Raw genomic sequence first — 19549 nt, forward strand, 5'->3', positions numbered from 1 at the left:
CGATCATTTGTTCGGTTCGATTTCTGTAAAAAACCGTTCTGCAAAAAATCGGTTTAAAAACCGGTCAAACCAACAGTTAACCGGTGAACCGTCAAAACCGCTCGGTTTTTTTATGGTTCAGTGATATATATATTGTTTAAAAAAAAAAAAAACGTTCAGAACCCCTCAGGCCCTCACCCACCCCTGCCCCTTTCTCTCTCTCTCTCTCTCTCTCTGGGCAAACTCAAACCCTAACGGCGGTAGGAACCCAACCCCATCGCATCGCCGAGCTCTTCTCTTCCGATAGACGGTGTTGTCGCCGCCGGCAGAGACAGACTTGGGTGCCGTCTTCGCTCGTGGAAGGTCTGCTCGCTTCTCGATCCTCTTCTCCTCAACGTCGAGTGCTTGTTCGGAACTGTTGGCGACGCCGCCGCGAAGGGCTTCTCCATTGTCGTCTGTGCTCGATTTGTTGGTGCCCATCTCTCTCTTCGAGTTCTAGATTAAACAATAATTATTTGTCATCTAATGATCTAATTAAACAATAATTACATGAGTGGGATTCTAGATTTAGGTTTTATAATAATCCGTTCTGTTTTTGAAACTCGATCTTTCTATTGTGATAGGTGATAGGATTTTGAGTTGAATTCCATTATTTTTCAAATGTAGAAGAATGGGAATAATAGATTATTGAAAGTCCTTATAGAAGAAAAGGTTAAGTGAAATCACTAAACGGGATAATTAAAGGTTACTTATTGGAAAGTGTAAATCCTTAGGTATCTTTCCACTTGAGTATGACTGAAATCTGTGTTGTTGTGGTGGCTGTGTGACCTGCAGAGGATTAGGGCAAGGCATTGAAGTTGAAGTGTGGAAGAGTTCTTAAGAGGTTGTTTCCACTAAAGGAATGGAGGTATATGGAAAATCTATGGTTGCAGCTCCTGCAAATGTTATTTATATGTCGAGTATTTTGGGCCGTGATGGACCAAATCCTGTGCATAAGTGCGACTGGAAATGTGAAAACGAAAATGTTTGTGGGAACATGTATCGCTGCAAGCTAACAGGGCTAACTCACATCTGTGATAAAAACTGTAACCAGAGAATTTTGTATGATAACCACAGCTCGCTTTGTAGAGCAAGTGGTCAAATTTTCCCCCTTACACCAGCAGAGGAACAAGCAGTGAGGGGTGTTCGAAGAAAGCTCGATGCGGATAATTCATCGTCTGATGGCTGTGGTTTTAAGCGTAGACAGGATGCACAATTCCATACTTCTCCTTTTGAGAGATCTTTTTCTGCTGTCAGTCCTATCTGCAGCCAAGTTGGAGATGGCATGGATATGAGCTAGATACATATTTCCTTCCTTTTTGGATCTTTTTTTCTTTTTCCCTTTTACTATCAGATGAGTATCAATTACAGCACTTGAATAAATGGACTACCTATTGGTGGACAACATGTATGTCCATCCACTTTGAGAACTCCTTATATTTCCAGTAATAATGTAATGTGGCACTTAAAGTAGCTTGACTGGTTTAGTATTCAGATGACTTTAGTTTCTTGCTTACCTTGGTGGGAAGCAGACATTTAGCTGGCTACAAGATGAAACTCAGACTTTATGATGCCTGGATTTGATTTAGGACCTGAAATGATGTACTATGTATCAGCATTCAACAATTTACTTAACTGTAACCCTTTTCTAGCTGGCTGTTTTGTAGTTTCTAGCGAATATCTAATTGCAATGCATAACTTTCCAAGAGTTGGTGCGTTAATTACTAATACTACTGCTGTGAGTGGCACTATTTTATTTTAGATCTTTTTTATCTTAATTCCATTAGAATAGTGCACCATTGGCAGTCATGTCTATTAGGCTGATAATTCTAATCAGGGTAATTTTTGATAACCTTGATCAATGCAGGTAAGGTTCCTAATATGCTCAAAATAGTCAAGTATGAAGTATGTGAAAAACACTACTCTTTCTTTTTTTTTTTTTCATTTTTCCTTCCTGAATGTCTTCCTACTTTTGCAGACTCACCAGAGATGGAATAGCTTACATTTTTAAAATTGTCATTCTATTATCTTTTCTTTACATCCTCTGATTAATTGCTGGCTGTCTGAGTTTAATGTAACTTGTGCAGGTTCAGAAGCATGTACTATCAAGGAGCTTTATAAACATTTGTATTGCAGATAAATATAGAATTGGTTTATATTAGAAAATAAAATATTGATACCTATCTGCTTATTTTCTAGATGTAGGAACAAGCATTGCCACTTATGCTAAAGTTTGCATCTACTGGAGTTTGGGTAGGAGGATGGTTATGGGGTTGTGAAGAATCTTGAGATTCCACAGGTGCTTCAGACAGGAAGTGACAGACAGATGGTTACGATGTCCTCGCTTTGCAAGTTTTAATGAATCTGTTAAGATTTGAAAAGCTTGGAAAGTATATACCCAGTTACATGTTAAATTGAGACCACATTTCTTTATCCACCAAATCAGATTATCATCTATTGGGCGTGACATTTATTGGGCTAAAAGAGAAGGACTTGATCAAGGCAGACCTAGTTATTTGCAAGTATGAGCACAGTGTATATATCAAACTTGCATTTCCTCTGTACATTTAAGTATTGAAAAAGATTTACCCTGTATTTGAGCCTTAGGATATTTTCTTGCAAGTTTTTCATTGTCGTCTGGGCAGATTCAACTTTGTATTGAATGATATTATGTATTTTGAAATTTTGATGCCATAAATTTGTAATGGTCATGGCTGTTGCTTTTACTCTATCATTTTTGTAACATACCATTAATATTAATTAGTGGAACATTTAGAACAGTTGAGTTTCACTTGTGTATACAAAGTATTTTTATGTTATAAAGATAGAAAATTTATTAAGCCAAGGAAGCCAAAGCAAGTTGCCAGAATAAATCTTAGCAAAAAGGTTTACCTAAATAACAAGTTTTTGAATCCACCATAGACCAAAGATAGGTAAAATCTTATACAATTGCTCTCGTTGAGAGTTGAACTCAAGACCTCCCGCTTACTAAACGGGTGCTCTAACCAACTGAGCTACAAGAGCTTGTTAATATTTTTGTTTTGGAAATCCTATTTAATGTATTTAAAGGATTTTGAATATTTGCTTTGGAATTTGTTTTATGAATCAATTTAAGGACAAGTTACATAATTAAAATGAATTGGTTTTGAATTTATTCAATTGCAACTTTTTTAAACGAAAGACATGTTTGTAACTTTTTTTTTACCCTATGTAAACCGCTATTAGCTGTAGCAGTTTTAATTTAAATATAATCTACTACAAGCTAGCACAAATTATGTGAGAAAAGGTATTGAACAGAAATTGTTAGAGACTATAGTGGTTTCTGAAAAAATCTGTGGGAGGTTCTAGCAATTTACGTGAAGCTGGTTATTCTCAGGTGAATTCTAATGTGTGAAATTTTTTATAATCTTTAGATGTGACTGAATTGACATTTGGATCTTCCATTATAAATATAAATAGTAAGATTAAATTGACTAATTCCATTTTAAATAAGCTATTAAGATACGAGAATGTTTGGAATAATAAAATAATTCTAATTGACATAATTAGAAAATAAATTATTATTATTATTATTATTATTATTATTATTATTATTATTATTATTATTATGAGAGTTTAAGAAATAATGCTAAATAATTATCCTGTGATGATGATTTATTTGGAGCTTGAATAAGCAAAGTAACTAACTGTTATAATGATCTTTATCATTCTACACTAAACATGTATATTTTTTTTAAAAAATTAATAAAAAAATTGTTATAAAATATTTAAACAAATTATTCTATATTTCATTTATTTGTAAATTTTTTTTTATCCCAAAAGACATGCACAAATATATCACTATTATATAATGTTTTTTTTTTAACTTAATTTGTTTGACTTTGTTTTTATATGTGTATACACAATATATTGATATGAGATTAGATCTGATTCGCACACTAATGAAATCGAATTGCGAATTTTAGGTAGATTTTCGCATATCCTATGAATCTGCAAAATATAAATAAATAAGTAATTTTTTTTATATTTTATTTCAAATAATAATTATTATATATGTTGTATTATTTTATTTTTATTATTTAGAAAAAGTATGTTTAATAATATTTTAGAAGTTAAAAGAGTGAAAAAAATATTGATTTTTTAATAAAAATAAGTTTTTTAAAAATATTTTATATTTTGCAAATATATTCGATTTGCAAATGTGCGGATCAGATCCAAACTAAAAAGACGTATATATTGGATCCGATCCGATGATTTTAGTGCAGACTGAATTGAAATTTTGACGATCTGATTCACATTGCCTAGCTATTTGCATCTAATGCAGTTCTTATCTATTTAATAAATCCTTTTTTTAACTTAAGTTATCATAGATAGTATTTTAATTTATGTTCTATTAATCAGATCTCTAAATATCTCCACTTCTTTTCAATTGTCTTGCACTTGTATTTATAGAGAAACCAGCTTCACAAAAACCGCTAGAACCTCCCACAGATTGAACATGCCAACGTTTCTTCATAAATCGATATCAGTAGCAGTTCATGCATTGCTTGAATCCTTTAGAAACCGCTACAACCTCTACAGCCTCCAGCGATTTCTATTCAACACCTTTTCCCTTGTAAAAAAATTACAAACATGTCTTCCGTTTCATAAAGTTGCAATTGGATAAATTCCAAACTAATTCATTTAATTATGTAACTTGCCCTAAATTTAATAGATAAAATTACATACAAAATAAATTCATAAAAATTCTCACTTCATTTTTACTTCTCAATCAAAATATCACTTAGAAAAATGGATTTCTTCCAGGCAAGCTTTTAAATTTGTTTATAATAAGTTTGCGCAAAATTTACTATCAAAACTCCAAGTTTTCTCGAAAAGTTTAGGGTTAAGTACGATTTTGGTCATAAGATATAGATTGAAAATTTTTTTCATTTCCAACTTTTTTTTGTATATAAAATGGTCTCTAAGGTTTAATTTGAATTTAAAATCGTCCCTAAGATTTAACTTGGTTTTAAATATTTAGCTGTGAAAGCAGAGGCAGAGGTGAATTATGACCAGCTTTTTCTTCTTCCCTTCTCCCTTGTTCTTCTTCTCTTCCCCTTCGCAGGAGAAGAAACACTCTCCTTCTCTTATTTTTCTTTTTTTTTTTAATTTTATAATTTTTTGTTATGGGTAATTTGGTCCAAAATTTTAAGATTTAAGTAAAAAAAGACGATTTTAAAATTTGATTTAAACCTTAGGGACAATTTTGTATATAAAAAAAGATTAGGCACGAAAAAAATTTTCAATCTATTCCTTAGAGACAAAAATCGTACTTAACCCAAAAAGTTTAAGATATATAAGATTGTCTTGGGGAAGATCCTCTCGCAGCCTTAGTCTTCGCGGTGGATAACTGCTTAATTTGCATACTCGAGGTTAAGGGAGGTTGAGGTCAATTTTTATTTTTCACCATTGAAAAGTAATTTTGCTTCCTATAAGACCTTGGTAAAAGTAAAAGTTCTATTTCTACCTTTGGACTTGGAAACACACCGAATAATCCATGCAAATTTTTACAAGGTTCAACCTAAGAAGTTCTATACACGATTCTACGAGGAAATCCGTGATTTCCAAAAGTTTGTGAAATTTCCCATGCAACAGCAAAAGCAAAGAATTGCTACCAACGCAAGTTAGCACAAATGGATGAGGGTCTGTGTCCCTTAACCATTTCTCCCGGGTTCGATACTCACTGGAGAATGGGAATGGAGCTTGCTTGCTTGGGAGGGTCGCCTACTTTGTGTGCCTCTGCAGTACCCGAGGGATTAGTTATTGGGCTTCCGGCCTAATGGATACCCTGGTGCAAACCAAAAAAAAAAGCAAAGAATTGCTTTCAACAGAGGCCATCCACAATAAAAGAAATGCAAAATCCATAATATTGGTTTAAGCAACGTAACGATTTGGTTCTACATTGCATAACGGATACGGTAATACCATACAATTACCTCCTTCAACATCCTTATAAATATCAAATCGGGGGGCCATTGACTACTCCCTTTCTCGCACCAATTCCCTAGGTACCCCCTTAGGACTCAACTTTTACTACCAAATATAATCCTTCAAATACACAACTATGGCACCCTGGCCTAGGTTACTTATTCTCTTAACATTTTTCTCTAACACTTTCTCTTACACATTCACCATAATCAACAACTGCCCTCATACTATATGGCCTGGTACACTTGCTGGTTCAGGGAGCCCTAAACTATCAACGACTGGATTCCAGTTGGACTCAGGCCAAAGTGTCAGACTAACCACGGTACCAGGATGGTCGGGACGAATATGGGCAAGGACGGGTTGCAAATTTGATGTCACAGGAGCTGGCAAATGCCTAACTGGTGACTGTGGGGGAAAACTGGAATGTGATGGAAATGGTGCAGCACCTCCTACCTCACTGTTTGAGATAACACTCAACGGAGCCAATGGACAAGATTTCTACGATGTCAGCATGGTAGATGGCTACAATTTGCCGTTAGTGGCTCTACCACGAGGTGTATCTGGTGGAGCCTGTAATGCTACAGGATGCGTGACTGATATCAACAGAGGTAAGAGTTCAAAAGTACATAAAGAAAATAAACTATACAGCTGAAAGCTAACATGCGAGAATAAAAAGGGTACCTTATAGAATTATAAAAAAATGCAATGGTATAGGTTGCCCTAGAGAACTTCAAGTGCTTGGTGAAGAAGGAAACCAGCGTGGTGTAGTAGGGTGCAGAAGTGCTTGTGAGGCATTCAAGTCGGATCGGTACTGCTGCGCTGGACAATATGCTAACCCAAAGAGTTGCCAGCCTACATTTTATTCAACTATCTTCAAGAAGGCGTGTCCTAGAGCTTATAGTTATGCATTTGATGATGGAACCAGCACTTTCACTTGCAAAGCTAGTGAATATGAGATTGTTTTTTGTCCCTACAGGTTTACAACTATGCATCATCTTCCACAACTGTGATTTGTTTCCCTTCTCTTTTTGTTTATTGCCACATTTTCATGATAAACCCATCCAATAACTAACTAACATTTTACATTACAATTTACAACACAGGATGAAAAACCAAAATCATACACCACCACCTAGAAAGCCCAAGCGTAAGCAAGTTACTTCCTCATCAAATACTCTCTTGCCCTTACCAGCGCCTATCGTTCTCTTGATTCTCGATCTTCTTTCTCAGTGTTTCTAAGACACGAACATTATTGATATGGAATGACAAGAAACTCCACGAGTGCTTCTCAAAAGAGGGAGAAAAGAATCCCTGCTCGTGAGATTGAAATGAACAAGCAAGAATAATATTAGCAATCAGCGAACAAGATTTACAATCTTGCAAGACATTCTTTGGAGGGGAACAAGCATAGTCAATGTAATCAGGAAAATTAGAATCCTGAAATTCATTCTCCCATGTTTGGCAGAATTTAGTTAACAAAGTAATATTTCAAAAATTATATTAGCCAGCTAATACAAGTCAACTAAAAGCAGAGATAACAAATAATAATTCACTGGAAAAGAAACTACAATGTGAGTATTATGGAAACAGGAACATGTAAGAAGGATTTGATAAGAACTCATTCACCAATCATAAAAGTACCAATTCTTCTGGGGTGGATTTGTTGCTGCTGTAATGTTATTATCTCTGACATGGGCAAAGTATTTCATCAACTAGTACTTTTAACCCAAGGATTGAGTATAAGTTTACAACATACACAATGGAACACTTCTTCGACTCAATTCTTCAATTCTTCGTCTTTGCCTTCTTAGAATTTGGAGCTTTTTTTGGAGCTTTTTTCTTTACTGTCTTAGGTTGTGGTTTTCCTCCAGTACTTCTACCTCTTTTCTTTTCAGCACCCTGTATCCAAATCTTATACAATTTAGTATGTATGCAGCAGCATTTTCATTTATAAAGGGAGAATCTGAAACCAAGAAAACTTTTTAGGAACTTACTGTTTTCTTGTCACCCTTCCCTTTGGATTTACTGTGAGTTTCTTCCTCAGCATGCTCATTTTGATCAGTTTGGGTGGCCTTTGGCATCTTGCCAGCTTCCTCATCTGAATCGAAGGCAAAACCATCCAGTGTCCCTTCTCACATGAAAGGTTAAGATGTGAGTAAAGGAGTTTATTCATAATATAAAGGAAAAACTACCAGAAATAAAAGCCTCAATTTGGTAGATGCAAATAACCTTCAACCATAGTTTCAGCTTCATATACATTAGATTGTGGCTCCAGCTGTATGAAGTCATTCATAATGGCCTCTATCTGATGAAGAAATATTAAGAATAGCATCAAAATATCAGTTAAACATAATGACAGCAGATATTTATCATAATCCTTGTCAGGGCTGATACTGATGAATAACACAAATAAAAAGTAGAAGAGAAACCTTGACAATAAATACAGATTTATAACTCAGGATAGTAATAATTGCGTCAAACAATTTTCAAATATGTGAGTAAATACGAAAATATTAGATAATCAACAGACCTTTGCCTCGGACTGTCCAAAGCTAACCTGAACAAATAACAAGCTCGTATCAGTGTTTGAAAAATACAAGCAGGAAAGGTTTGATATAACTCGATCATGAAGGTAACTAGCCACAAGGACATTACAAATAAAAATTTTAAATGCAGATTACATCCAACTTAATTACTTACCACACAAAATGTCCGGCAAGGAACTATAGATGTTTTGTACATAGTTCCTGAAATGATGCCAACAATACAAACAATCAGAAACAGCTTGTCACTGCCTAAAACTAACACAGAAAACGGAATATACTTATAATGAACATATTATAAAGGCATATAACTTAGGAAAGGAATGAAAATATATTACGAGAAGTTTTTTCTTTCTTTTTTCTCTCTTTTTAAGCTAAAAAACTGAGGTAATATTTATGATGATTTTTATTTAAATAAAAAAAAAACAATATAATATGTCATTAAGAAGAAAAGAAAGTACTGTGCTTATGATTCCGATATTCCTATTTTTAAAATACGAAGCATGAGTCCTTTTGTATTTTGGGAACTCCACATGTAATAATTTTGCCATAAGAAGTAAGTTGACATTACTAAACTGTACTCTGTTTTTTCTTCACATACTCACGCTACAATATTATGATTAAGAAAATATTTGTCCATGTCTTTATATTGATGAAACTCTCTGATTTCTTTGGGAATCAGAAAATATATGAGCTAAAACAAAAAGTACCTTTCAAGTCTAAGTGCATTTCCTGATCTCTGGATGCAGAATCTGAAATTATAACCCGGCCTACAGCTCCCACATCACCACTGAGATCTATGGAGTCACCTTGGCACTCAACAAGAGCCTGCAAAACCAAAGCTCCTCCTCAGGTACCCTTTCCATTCTCATGAATTAAGAAGAGAACATAACAACATGGCCCTTCCAATTACAAACACAACATACAGCAAAGAAAAATCCATAACATATAGTTGCTATCCTACCTTTGTGCGTTGAACTTTCTCAGAAAGCACCAAAGGCAGCCTTGAAGAGGAGACCTGCAAATTACAAATAGCACGCAAAATCAGGATGCTGGACTAGATAACAAGATAGCTTATGATGGCTATCACTTATTTCAGTTTCAAAGTCATGGGAGTGTGGTGAGTCATTATAATTAATTAATTATTGTAGTCATTCTTACATTTGTCTCAATGAGCTTTTCACAAGTTTCTTCCTCCTCAGCCTCCAGATCTCCACCACTACCTGTCCCATTTGTAGAAACCACAAGCACATGGTCAGAAATCCATAAAAAGAGAATGGAGTGATATCTTACAACTTATATGCCCATACTAACCCATTCCATACCTCTCTCCTTTGCACTGCCCTTTGTTTTCTTCCCTTTCACTGGTGAATGATCTTCTTCTACATGAATTGGTTTCTGAGAAGACTTTCCTTTGGAACCCTTTCTGGATGGAGACTTTCCATCATTGCCAAGGATAATTTTATCCTTAGCTTCTTCACTAATCAATTGAGGTATTTGTTGCTGAGAAGCTTCCACCTGATTGTTACGAATTTCTTTTTTGGGGCTATGATCAAGGCACGACTCAGAATTCGATGATAGACTCAAAATTGGATAAACAGATTCCTATGCAAAAACATTTGACTAATCAGCAACCAGAAAGTAATCGCAGCCAAGCGTTAGCTAGCCAAACACATTTTTCTTATAAAATACAAGGGAAAATATGCTTCCTTTTTTCTGATGATATATCATTCTTAATCCTTTACCTATCCGACCCTGCAATGCTCATATTGGTGTTGTAGTAGGAAACAGAATTATTCTAAGGACGAGAAAAAATGGTATACTGGTTAGATATTCTATGCTTGATGGATTAGAATCCTCTTGATGTTCAAGGATGAAATATCAATAGCTTCTCTAAAACTATTGATCCCACCTAAGAATTAATGGGGCAAGGTTCTTACTTTATGCTCGACATGCATGTCATTGTTTGAATCAATGCCAATCTTCCTTTCCTCTATGTCTCCTGCATCATAAGAGACCAAACGACAATTCAATAAAGTAGCAAATTGTAAAATGATTGTTGCATGCTATCACTAGATAGAAACAAAGCCTGATATGTTAATGATATCATGTTTTTAGGGGGGAAATAAAACTATATGCAGATTGGTTTTAAATTAGAAGTACAAAAAAATAATAGCTCCAATGTGTGTAAGTTATGGGTCTTTTGTGTTTAATTGATTCCAAAAAAAATCCCCTAGATTTTACTTATATTGAGAGTAAAATTTGGAAAATTTTAGAAATATAGAGAAGGCATCAAACGCGGGAGACTCTCTCAGCAATTAGTATAGATAATCTATACAGCCTTTTTTCTGTTCTGTTAATAAACAATTAATTAGGATTGCATCACTCATGTCCTAGACCTCTGAACTTAAATGTTCTATTTACTCATCAATACAGAACTCTAAACACAAATACAAATCAGTATACCTTCTGCATTTTGCTTCTCTGATTTCTTTCTTCTAGATGACGTAGTACAACCTTCTATTTCAACAGCAGCTACTTCTAATGTCTTTCTAGGTGAAGACTTATAACGGCTTTTGCCAAGACCAGTGCTCCTGCTCTTACTCTTATTCTTACTCTTACACTTGCTGATCTCCAGAGATGATCCTTCAGCATCAGTCTCATCCCCAATTGACAGGCTATCGTCATGTAAGGACTTGGAATCAGATGACAGTATCAATGGCGAATGCGATGGCACCTAGTCAATAATAATAAAATTTATCTGAGGATGTAAAGCATGGTAACTCATCATCTATCCCAATGGAAACTGATCAAATTACCTGAAAAGAACGCAACCAATCTGGGGAGCTCTCCCTTGAATCACTCATTGCTGTTTCTCTGTGTTGATTGCTAAAAGTAATATATACATGTATAACATTAAAGTCAGTTGCATGATATAGGAGGTGGCAAACAGGCATGTACGCCCCACCCCACCCCTCCCCAGCCCACCGTGCCGAAGCCCGCCACTAAACCGGGCAGGCCAGCAGTCTGAAAATCTTAGCCTGCCCCGCGCCATAAAGCTTTTTTCCTTTTGTAAAATTTGAGACAAAATTGTTATACTGTTAATTAAATGAAAAATAATCTAACCAATTAACCATAATATATACTTGATTAAAATTACTGCAACAAAAAATGACCAACTTAAACTTCATATTCACAAAGAACATGTTTCATTTTTAACAGAAAATAAAAAATACAGCAGCTCACAATTATATATGATATACAAGATCAAATTGAACTTCCAATTCATCTGATTTCCAAACCCTAAATTTTAAGGATTAAATTATATACTTTCCACTTCATCTGATATCTCAAAATAACCTCCAATTCATAAGTGAGCTTTCTCAAAATTAAAAAGAATGGGTCAGAATGAAAGTGGTAAAAAATGCAAACCTCAAAGGCTGAGACAGCTGGGGAGGCAGAGGCAGGGAAACACTGGATCAAGGAGGCTGGTGTCTGGAGCAGGAAGTCAGAGGCAGGGGACCGCTGGAGGCAGAGGCAGGATCGCAGCAAGGCAGTGGCGCCGCAAAATACGGAGGCCAGGCACTCGCCACTCGGGCAGGCAGCGGAATGCAAGCTGTGCAGCGAGGGGGTAGGAGAGGACTGGGAGGAGCAAGTGGGTACTTAGAGCTAAGAAAAGAGGCTAGTGATAGGCTGGTGGCACTTCGCAGGTCGGAGAGGAAGAGTGCGAGATGGATGGGTGGGCGGGCCGGTGGGGCAGGTGAGTTCAAGCCTAAAGTTATACTTCACAAGTCACAAGTAAATCACCAACTGCGCGTCTCCCACAAAATTATTAGTAAATACTTCTTGCATTACCTGAATTGAGAATATATGATATTATGATCTGAAGTATATCCATCTGTTGTCTGTGTATCTAATGACGGGGATTAATTGTGCCTTGCATTTCCTCTGTAGTCATGATTTCCCAAAACTATACAAGGAAAAAGAATTGTTAGTTACGTATTTTTTATTTAATCCTAATTTGAAAAGTTTGTTCATTCATTGTTAGATTTTGGTGAATGATTCTTGAAAGGCTGGATCATGCACTCCACTTAAGTTATCCCCATTGAGATCACAAATCTATTATATATTTCTAATTTTACAACTAGAATATGTCACATGTCACTCTTTTATTATAATTAAAATCAAATTTTTTTTCTAAAATTAAAGAATTTTCTTTTATTCCTTGCTAATTTTACAATCAAAATATGTCACATATCACTTTTTTATTATAATTAAAATCAAATTTTTTTCTCTAAAATTAAAGAATTCTCTTTTATTCCTTGCTAATTTTACTAAAATTAAATCTTTCCATTTATAAGGAGAATTCTTCTTTCCTCCATACTAATTTTACAACAAATATGTGCCACATATCGCTCCCTCATTGCAATTGAAATCAAATATTTTTCTCTAAAATTAAAGAGTTCTCCCCTCCTCCTTCTTCCTTTTTCTATCTCTCTCATTCATTCAACCACTCTATCTATTTTAAATATCATTATCAATATTAATGACTAATACTAATTTGATAATCAAAATATGCAATGACTAATACTAATTTGGTAATCAAAATATGCAACATCACATTCTTTAATTGTATTAAAATTAAAATTAAAATATTAAAATTGAAATTAAAATATATCTATATTATGTATCATATATTACTATCTAATTTAATAATCAAATGTGTCACATGACACTCTCTTATTAAAATTGAGAGAAAATATTTTTTTCCAAAATTAATAAACTCCTTTCCTAAATTCTCTCATTTACCTCTCTCCATTTTTCTATTTCTCTCTACCATTTTCACTCTATATATATATATTAGTAATTTGACAAATCAAAATATGTCATCTGATATTTTTTTATTACAATTAAAATAAAATTTTCTTTCTAAAATTAACAAACTCCCACTCGCATTCTTCATCTTTTTCTCTCTTTTCTCTCATTTTTCTATTTTTTCTACCTTTTTGTTCTACAAAAAATAAAATTAATAAAATAATATAATTCAAATAAAAAAATTAGACTTTTTCATATAAAAATAATAACTAAAAATTTTGAATTTTTTATCTACAGAAATCATGGTCTTCTTAACCAGAGACTTTTGTCAACCTACGACTTTTTTTTGTAAAATTAGTTTGATTTTATAAATCTTTTGTGTCATGCATAATCTATACTATCAGAACAAAGTGGACCGTTAATTTTAAAAAATTTATATTTCTCTCCAATTACGTCGTTCCATATATTTTTAATAGGTAAAAATTTAAGGGAAGTCGATTTCACGTTCCATATATTTTTAATAGGTGAAAATTCAAGTGCAGTCGATTTCACGTGAAATAAGCATGTCACTTGTATGTCATCTTTATAAATAACTCAAATAGCTGAATTTTATAAGGCGGCTCAATTTAGTGTCTGAAATTAAAGCTTATAAATCAAATTATTCGTCGAACCAATCTTTTTTTATAAATTTAAAATTTTTAATATTTTAAAATTTATTTTTTTTACTATTGTTCACGAATTGCTTAAATTTAAATTTTTTTATAAATATTTGTATGTCTTAAATTTTAATCGTACAATTTTTTTATATAATATTAATAAATTTGTCAATATATAATTATGTTTTTCAATAAAGAGAAATTATATGCCAATGTCCCTCATTTAGTAGTTCCTCCTCAAAATCAAACTTCAGAATAAAATTTTACATCACCTGATATGCAGGACATATGATCAACTTTTTAACATTTTCATTTCCAGTTTTATAGGGCGAAAATGACTCATAAATTATGCCATTTCTTTAAATGAAATTCGCATACTATTGCACACAAACCTGATTAATAATTGGCAAGGAAAAAAATTAAAAAGAAAAAACCACTACATTTACGGAATTATACATTTTCCTTGATCGACATTTTTATCTCTTATGCTTATACAAATTCATTAAATTTACAGTATATCACATTTCATCTCACATTTTATTACTAGTTAATCATATGCAATTTTTACCATCATTGCAATTCGTTGATATAATCTAGCTAAATAGGGAGTGCTCATTATATGATATAATATGATATCCCACATACAGAATGAGAACAATTACCCCATAAACTGTCCAAAGGCAGAGACATTTTACATCTACAACATCAGAAAGTATATACCGTTTCGGAAGAGAAAACAAAACCTCTCAGAGCCTAAACGAACCAAGATCACAACAAACAAGCACAACAAAGCTATCCTTAATCTTTTCTCAGGAAATGCTCTAAGCACAAGGTGACAGGAAAAGCAAGAGAGCACTCCACAAATGTTTTGTGAACCTTCTAGAATCAGGTGATACATTCTGCAACGAAACAAATGCGAAAACAGGGAACATAGTCAGGACTTAAAAGGCCAAGATATATGAGACTCAAAAGAAATTTAATAGAAGAGGCTGAAACATGAAGTAAGGAGGGTAATGAAAATGGTTATGTCTAACACATAATAAGTGCTTGAATGAGCAAGAGGAATACTTTGAACATGCGCATTACTGGCAAAAACAGAACCGTGAAGAGCAGAAGATGATAAGTTAATAACTTAAAAAACTATATTTCTTTTATTACACAGCAGGAACAACAAAAGAAAGAACTAAAAAAGTTCAAGTGCACACCTCAAGAGACAGGATCAAGCAATGTCTTGGCACCAGCTAATCCTCTGCTCCAAAGCAACCAACAGTTAGGAGGACAAATTTCAATTTCACAAACAGTGTATGTATACAAACAGAGGAATATATATAGCACATTCACTAATAACAGATGTTTTACATTACACGGTTCAATGACTCAACACTCATCGAAGTAATGCATCAGTTACATATAAGAATTGCTAGTGTTCACCAATGATCAGTAGTTGAATTAATAGAAACAAGAGCATATTGATCCATGCAGTTAACTTTTCTCCGTTTTTTGTTTGTTGTTTGTTTGTGGTGGGGGGGGGGGGGGGTTTCACTATTTACATTCATTAAGAAGATCCTTTGGAAATACTCTCCACGTGGCACCTAATGTGTGAATCAACAGGTACAACATCGCAGCAACAAATTTAGCTAGCCAAGAATGTATATGTAAATGTGGCCCATGAAGCTACATAAACATCAATGAGCAGCTAAACAAAGCATTTATAACTATTTGCAACTCAATATCTGTTTTCAGAAATCAGAAACTGCAAAGCATAATAAAGAGAGGTTCAAGAAGGACCACAGCCTTATACACCATAACCGTCCTCATCAATAATAGCTGATGCCTTGCCCTAATGTTTACAATTATGACAAACCATGTGGAATGCAAATATGCAATGCAAATGTACCTTTTCCCTAGGCCCAAATCCCATAACATCTAAATTAATATTTACATGAAACCATGTCTTCTCTAATTTGGGATTAGCTAAAGTCCTTGAGCATGCACAATGCAGCACCACACCACATAATTGGAAATTTGCAGGGGTAAGCATAGTAGGTATGTTTTGGAGATCAAGTACAATGACTAGTTTCTTACTTTCTTCACATGCTTTAGAGAAAGATTGCACAGGTAGTAGTAGGCAGATTCAAAATCAACAACTCAGAGAGCTAACAATCAACACCTTGGTTTTGACACACCGTTGATATATATATATTAGTCACAAATAACATGATTGAGAGCAATGCAATACTGATTATTCCAACATCCATCGATTAGGGATTTGCAAACAAGGGCCCTAGATAGGGGTGGCAACAGGGCGGGTAGGAGCGGGTTTTTGCTCTACCCGACCCTGTCCCGCCCTACAATAACCCGCATAGAACCCGCCCCGCTGCTACTGCGGGTAGTAAAAAGTTGAACCCTAACCCCCCCCTGCGGGTACCCGCCCCGCCTTTACCCGCCCCTATAATTATTAAAATCCAATCAATATAATTAAATTTCAAAATTTATATAACCCGCCCCTAGAGACACTTATTAAGCTTTTCCAATTTGACAAATTCTTGGGTTCTTAATGCATGGAATGCTTTCATAAAAACTTACAAATTTTGAAACCTTAACAAACTATTCTTAGAGGACTCATTAGAAAACTTATAACTAATCACATAATCAACAATACTAATCCGTACAATAATGGCAACCCTGCTTCAGAGCTTTCCACTACTAAATTACCAGGATCAAAATCAAAACCAAAACCTAAATATAACACAGCATTACTCTCACGATTCACAGCTATCAAGCCAACTATGTATCCATATCCCAATCCCAATCCGTAACATCAGTGAAGAACAATATGTTACATACAGAAAAGCGAAACATTTAAATACTCAAGCACGGGAAATTATTTCTTCAGTTCACAAAATCAACAACAAAAGTTGCCCCTTACTATAACTGCAACAAATTCCATAACCAAATATAAGAACAAAAACACCCACACCTTAGGGCTAGTTTGGTTCATAGTTTAAGTTTGCAAACAAATAACCAATAACTGAATAACATGCTAAGCTGAAAGCAACTTCATAGTTATGAGTTTATGATCAAACCATGACTTTGAAGATCATGCTGAAACTCAATACGCGCACTTCAAATCATTAGCATAAACTAAATAAAAGGTTCAATCAGAAAAATCAATCAATTGCTCAATTGGCAAAAGCAAAATCAAAATCAAAATCAACAACTGGAAAAAAAAAAGAAACAAACCAACAAATTCAACACCTTTTTTATGTTCATGCGGAACCGGCTTGATCACCGCCTCGCCATCCTCGCCTTCCTTAACCGCCACAACCGCAGCAGGAGCACGGCTTCCAGCAGCAGCGTTACCAGCAACCTCAGCGTCTTTATCATCAGGATACCGTACAACGACGACAGGACAGACGCAGTGATGAACACAGTAATCACTGACGCTGCCAAGCTTGCCGTCGCTGCCGCGCCTGACGGCGCCAAATCCCCTGCTTCCCATGATGACGGCGCTGAGTCCTAACCGCTCAACCTCGAGACACAGCCTCTCCTTCATATCATGATCCTTCACAATGTGGATCTTGTAAGGAATCTGCGCCTCCCTAAGTGGCCGAGCCAGATCCGCTGCCTTCGACGCCGTGAACGCGTCGAAGTCGTCCTCCAGCTTCCGGCGATTGTCTCCGCTTCCTTGGTTAGCGGCAGCGACGGCCTCCTCCTCGGAGACGGGATCAGTGTTGATGGAGAGGTCGATGGAGCCCCAATCGGCGCCGAATAGGACGTTGGTAGGGCTGACGTGGAGGAGCACGACGGCATCTCCAGGGCGGATGTAGTGGTGGACCGCCCAGCGGACGGCGTGGGCGCTCTCATCGGAGAGGTCGACGGCTACACCGATCTTGCGGCGGGCGCCGGCAGTGGGCGTCGGGGTGGATGCGGCGGATGCGGCGGAGGGGTGGTGGATTTTGATTTCGGGGAGCTGATGGTCAATATCGACATTTTGGTTCTGCTGCATTTTCTTTGTTTCTTGAAAGTGTGGTGGTGTTGTTTTTGAAAGAATCTGGAGTAGTTTTGCTTAGTTTAGCTTATGCGTGAGAGTTTAAGACTGAAATAGTGAATATGCTTTGCTTTTCTTTCTTGAGTTGATGATGATGCTGCCACATTCTTCTACCTTTTTCATCTTGTGAATATATTTAAAATAATATATTTTTCTTTTTCTATCAATATTGTCTAATATTTTTCAATTTTAAGAAAAAGCAAATTTTCTTGGGTCAAGAATCAACATAGTTGAGAAAATGTGAGCGGATTTGTCAAGGTTGGTGTGGTGGGCTTGGGTTCAATGGACCTACATTTGTGCATGGCCCACAAGTTCAGTGGATAAGGTTTAAAATGGAAGTATTAGGTGGCCCGATTTTATGTTACTTGTCTCACTCTGACCCATTGTCTTTTCGGCTGGAGACAGTGGGCGAGAGATCATGTAAAATATTTTGGAGAAATGCTTTTTTTTTATAGTGCCTATTTTATAATAAAAACTGAGTATATTCGTACAATTCAAATATTTGAAAAGTCTCTAGTTATGAAACAAAAAATGGTCGATTCTATTTCTAGGATAGTTCAGACTTAACTGGGGACCAAATTGGAGAGGTAGTCAGAAAGTATTTGATGGTTTTCTGGGTCTGAATCGTTTGTTGTGGTTGGGTGCAAGGGGGAAAGTACTTGCCAAATTTTGGAACATGAAAAAGGATGGTCCATACTCCATACCCATTACTAATAATATATTACACGATGCTTTATTTACACTAAAAATTAATTACTAAATCGGTTACTTTTATAAAATATATATTAAAAATAATTTAAATAATACATGATAATTAATTTAATAACTTTTATTTTGTACATGTAGCATTTTTGGATCACTATATTCCACTTTATTTATTCTTTATAATCTTCTGGTGATTTAACATATATCTCAGCCGAAGGAGAGTCAAATATAATAGTATAGCAATATTATAGTGATCTATAAATTAAAGTCTCCATTTTTTTCTATTCGTAACCATTACCTGTCTGTTGTCTGATGGAAACTATGTGCCGATCATATATGATAATGATCAGAGTATATAATTCAGTTTTCTTATTGTGAATTTGTCAACATCATTATTTTTATACTTTGCTAAAATATATGGATTCAACCATTGGTCCAATTTTTACTGTTTCTAATGATTTCCCCTTTATATTATCTATAAGGATAAAATTTCCGGTTAGAACTTATTATAGTTACAGGTGTATAGATAAAATTGCCGTTTCACATGAATAAAGCCCCACAAATAAAAATAAAAATGTGCTGCTAGTAATAAGAGTTACATTCGGGAGTAGAAAATCCAAATTTTTTATGGTGTATGTGAGAACATACATTTGGATCCTTAAATGGTTGAATAATAAAATATGTTTTTTTAAGTTTTTTAATAATTATTAAATAATTTATTTAATTTTAATGATAATTTAATTTTTATATATTATTTAATTATTAAATTTATCTTTTATTTTATAAATTAT

At 34.8% G+C, this 19549-nt stretch overlaps 4 protein-coding genes, 1 non-coding gene and 1 pseudogene across 16 annotated transcripts; 2 read left to right on the forward strand and 4 right to left on the reverse strand.

Annotated features, from left to right (window-relative positions):
* LOC148547422 (purple acid phosphatase 3-like) overlaps positions 1–14934 on the reverse strand; it is a 36365-nt pseudogene extending 21431 nt beyond the window's left edge.
* Positions 307–2798, forward strand: LOC148547424 (uncharacterized). 2 transcript variants are annotated; one of them, XM_088496814.1, is made up of 2 exons: positions 307–447; positions 814–2798. In XM_088496814.1, exon 2 carries the CDS (start codon positions 881–883, stop codon positions 1316–1318), a length of 438 nt encoding a protein of 145 aa, XP_088352940.1. In that variant the 5' UTR covers positions 307–447; positions 814–880; the 3' UTR covers positions 1319–2798. The 2 variants fall into 2 exon arrangements, with proteins under 2 accessions (XP_088352940.1, XP_088352939.1); XM_088496813.1 differs by having other exon boundaries at positions 311–451.
* On the reverse strand, positions 2969–3042 carry TRNAT-AGU (transfer RNA threonine (anticodon AGU)). Its single transcript has one exon. It is a non-coding gene; the product is annotated as a tRNA-Thr (tRNA).
* Positions 5434–12556, reverse strand: LOC107612568 (uncharacterized). 11 transcript variants are annotated; one of them, XR_015896288.1, is made up of 15 exons: positions 11964–12535; positions 11351–11420; positions 10998–11268; positions 10472–10533; positions 9857–10136; positions 9693–9754; positions 9496–9549; positions 9242–9359; positions 8689–8735; positions 8519–8545; positions 8218–8293; positions 7983–8116; positions 7630–7887; positions 6670–7299; positions 5434–5848 (listed from the first exon to the last, which is right to left on the reverse strand). XR_015896288.1 is itself a non-coding variant. In XM_088496626.1 (13 exons), exons 2-13 carry the CDS (start codon positions 11396–11398, stop codon positions 7774–7776), a joined length of 1305 nt encoding a protein of 434 aa, XP_088352752.1. In that variant the 5' UTR covers positions 11399–11420; positions 11964–12556; the 3' UTR covers positions 7400–7773. The 11 variants fall into 11 exon arrangements, 4 of the variants coding, with proteins under 4 accessions (XP_088352752.1, XP_088352753.1, XP_088352751.1 ...); XR_015896285.1 differs by lacking the exons at positions 5434–5848; positions 11964–12535 and adding an exon at positions 5907–6566 and having other exon boundaries at positions 6670–6958; positions 7178–7299; positions 7630–7899; positions 11351–11438; XR_015896283.1 differs by lacking the exon at positions 11964–12535 and having other exon boundaries at positions 7630–7899; positions 11351–11438.
* LOC107610249 (pathogenesis-related protein 5) lies at positions 6125–7764 on the forward strand. Its single transcript, XM_088496628.1, has 3 exons — positions 6125–6596; positions 6703–6964; positions 7092–7764. Exons 1-3 carry the CDS (start codon positions 6125–6127, stop codon positions 7225–7227), a joined length of 870 nt encoding a protein of 289 aa, XP_088352754.1. The 3' UTR covers positions 7228–7764.
* Positions 14592–18215, reverse strand: LOC107612569 (universal stress protein PHOS34). The gene is made up of 3 exons (XM_016314251.3): positions 17261–18215; positions 15208–15251; positions 14592–14901 (listed from the first exon to the last, which is right to left on the reverse strand). Exons 1-2 carry the CDS (start codon positions 18009–18011, stop codon positions 15244–15246), a joined length of 759 nt encoding a protein of 252 aa, XP_016169737.1. The 5' UTR covers positions 18012–18215; the 3' UTR covers positions 14592–14901; positions 15208–15243.
* Positions 18216–19549: the final 1334 nt, after the last annotated feature.

Source organism: Arachis ipaensis, chromosome B8, assembly GCF_059453495.1.
Source record: "Arachis ipaensis isolate K30076 ecotype BB chromosome B8, ASM5945349v1, whole genome shotgun sequence".
In the NCBI taxonomy this organism is placed as follows: domain Eukaryota; kingdom Viridiplantae; phylum Streptophyta; class Magnoliopsida; order Fabales; family Fabaceae; genus Arachis; species Arachis ipaensis.

What these genes read in the sequence shown, in the direction of transcription:
- LOC148547424 (XM_088496814.1), top strand. Translation starts at nt 881, where the DNA reads ATGGAGGTATATGGAAAATCTATGGTTGCAGCTCCTGCAAATGTTATT.
- LOC107610249 (XM_088496628.1), top strand. Translation starts at nt 6,125, where the DNA reads ATGGCACCCTGGCCTAGGTTACTTATTCTCTTAACATTTTTCTCTAAC. An exon ending in CGTGACTGATATCAACAGAG is followed by an intron (nt 6,597 to 6,702) that starts GTAAGAGTTCAA and finishes GCAATGGTATAG; the next exon opens with GTTGCCCTAGAGAACTTCAA. An exon ending in ATTGTTTTTTGTCCCTACAG is followed by an intron (nt 6,965 to 7,091) that starts GTTTACAACTAT and finishes TTTACAACACAG; the next exon opens with GATGAAAAACCAAAATCATA.
- LOC107612568 (XM_088496626.1), bottom strand. Translation starts at nt 11,398, where the DNA reads ATGAGTGATTCAAGGGAGAGCTCCCCAGATTGGTTGCGTTCTTTTCAG. An exon ending in ATTGGTTGCGTTCTTTTCAG is followed by an intron (nt 11,269 to 11,350) that starts GTAATTTGATCA and finishes ATTATTGACTAG; the next exon opens with GTGCCATCGCATTCGCCATT. An exon ending in AATGCACTTAGACTTGAAAG is followed by an intron (nt 8,736 to 9,241) that starts GTACTTTTTGTT and finishes GCATCATTTCAG; the next exon opens with GAACTATGTACAAAACATCT.
- LOC107612569 (XM_016314251.3), bottom strand. Translation starts at nt 18,011, where the DNA reads ATGCAGCAGAACCAAAATGTCGATATTGACCATCAGCTCCCCGAAATC.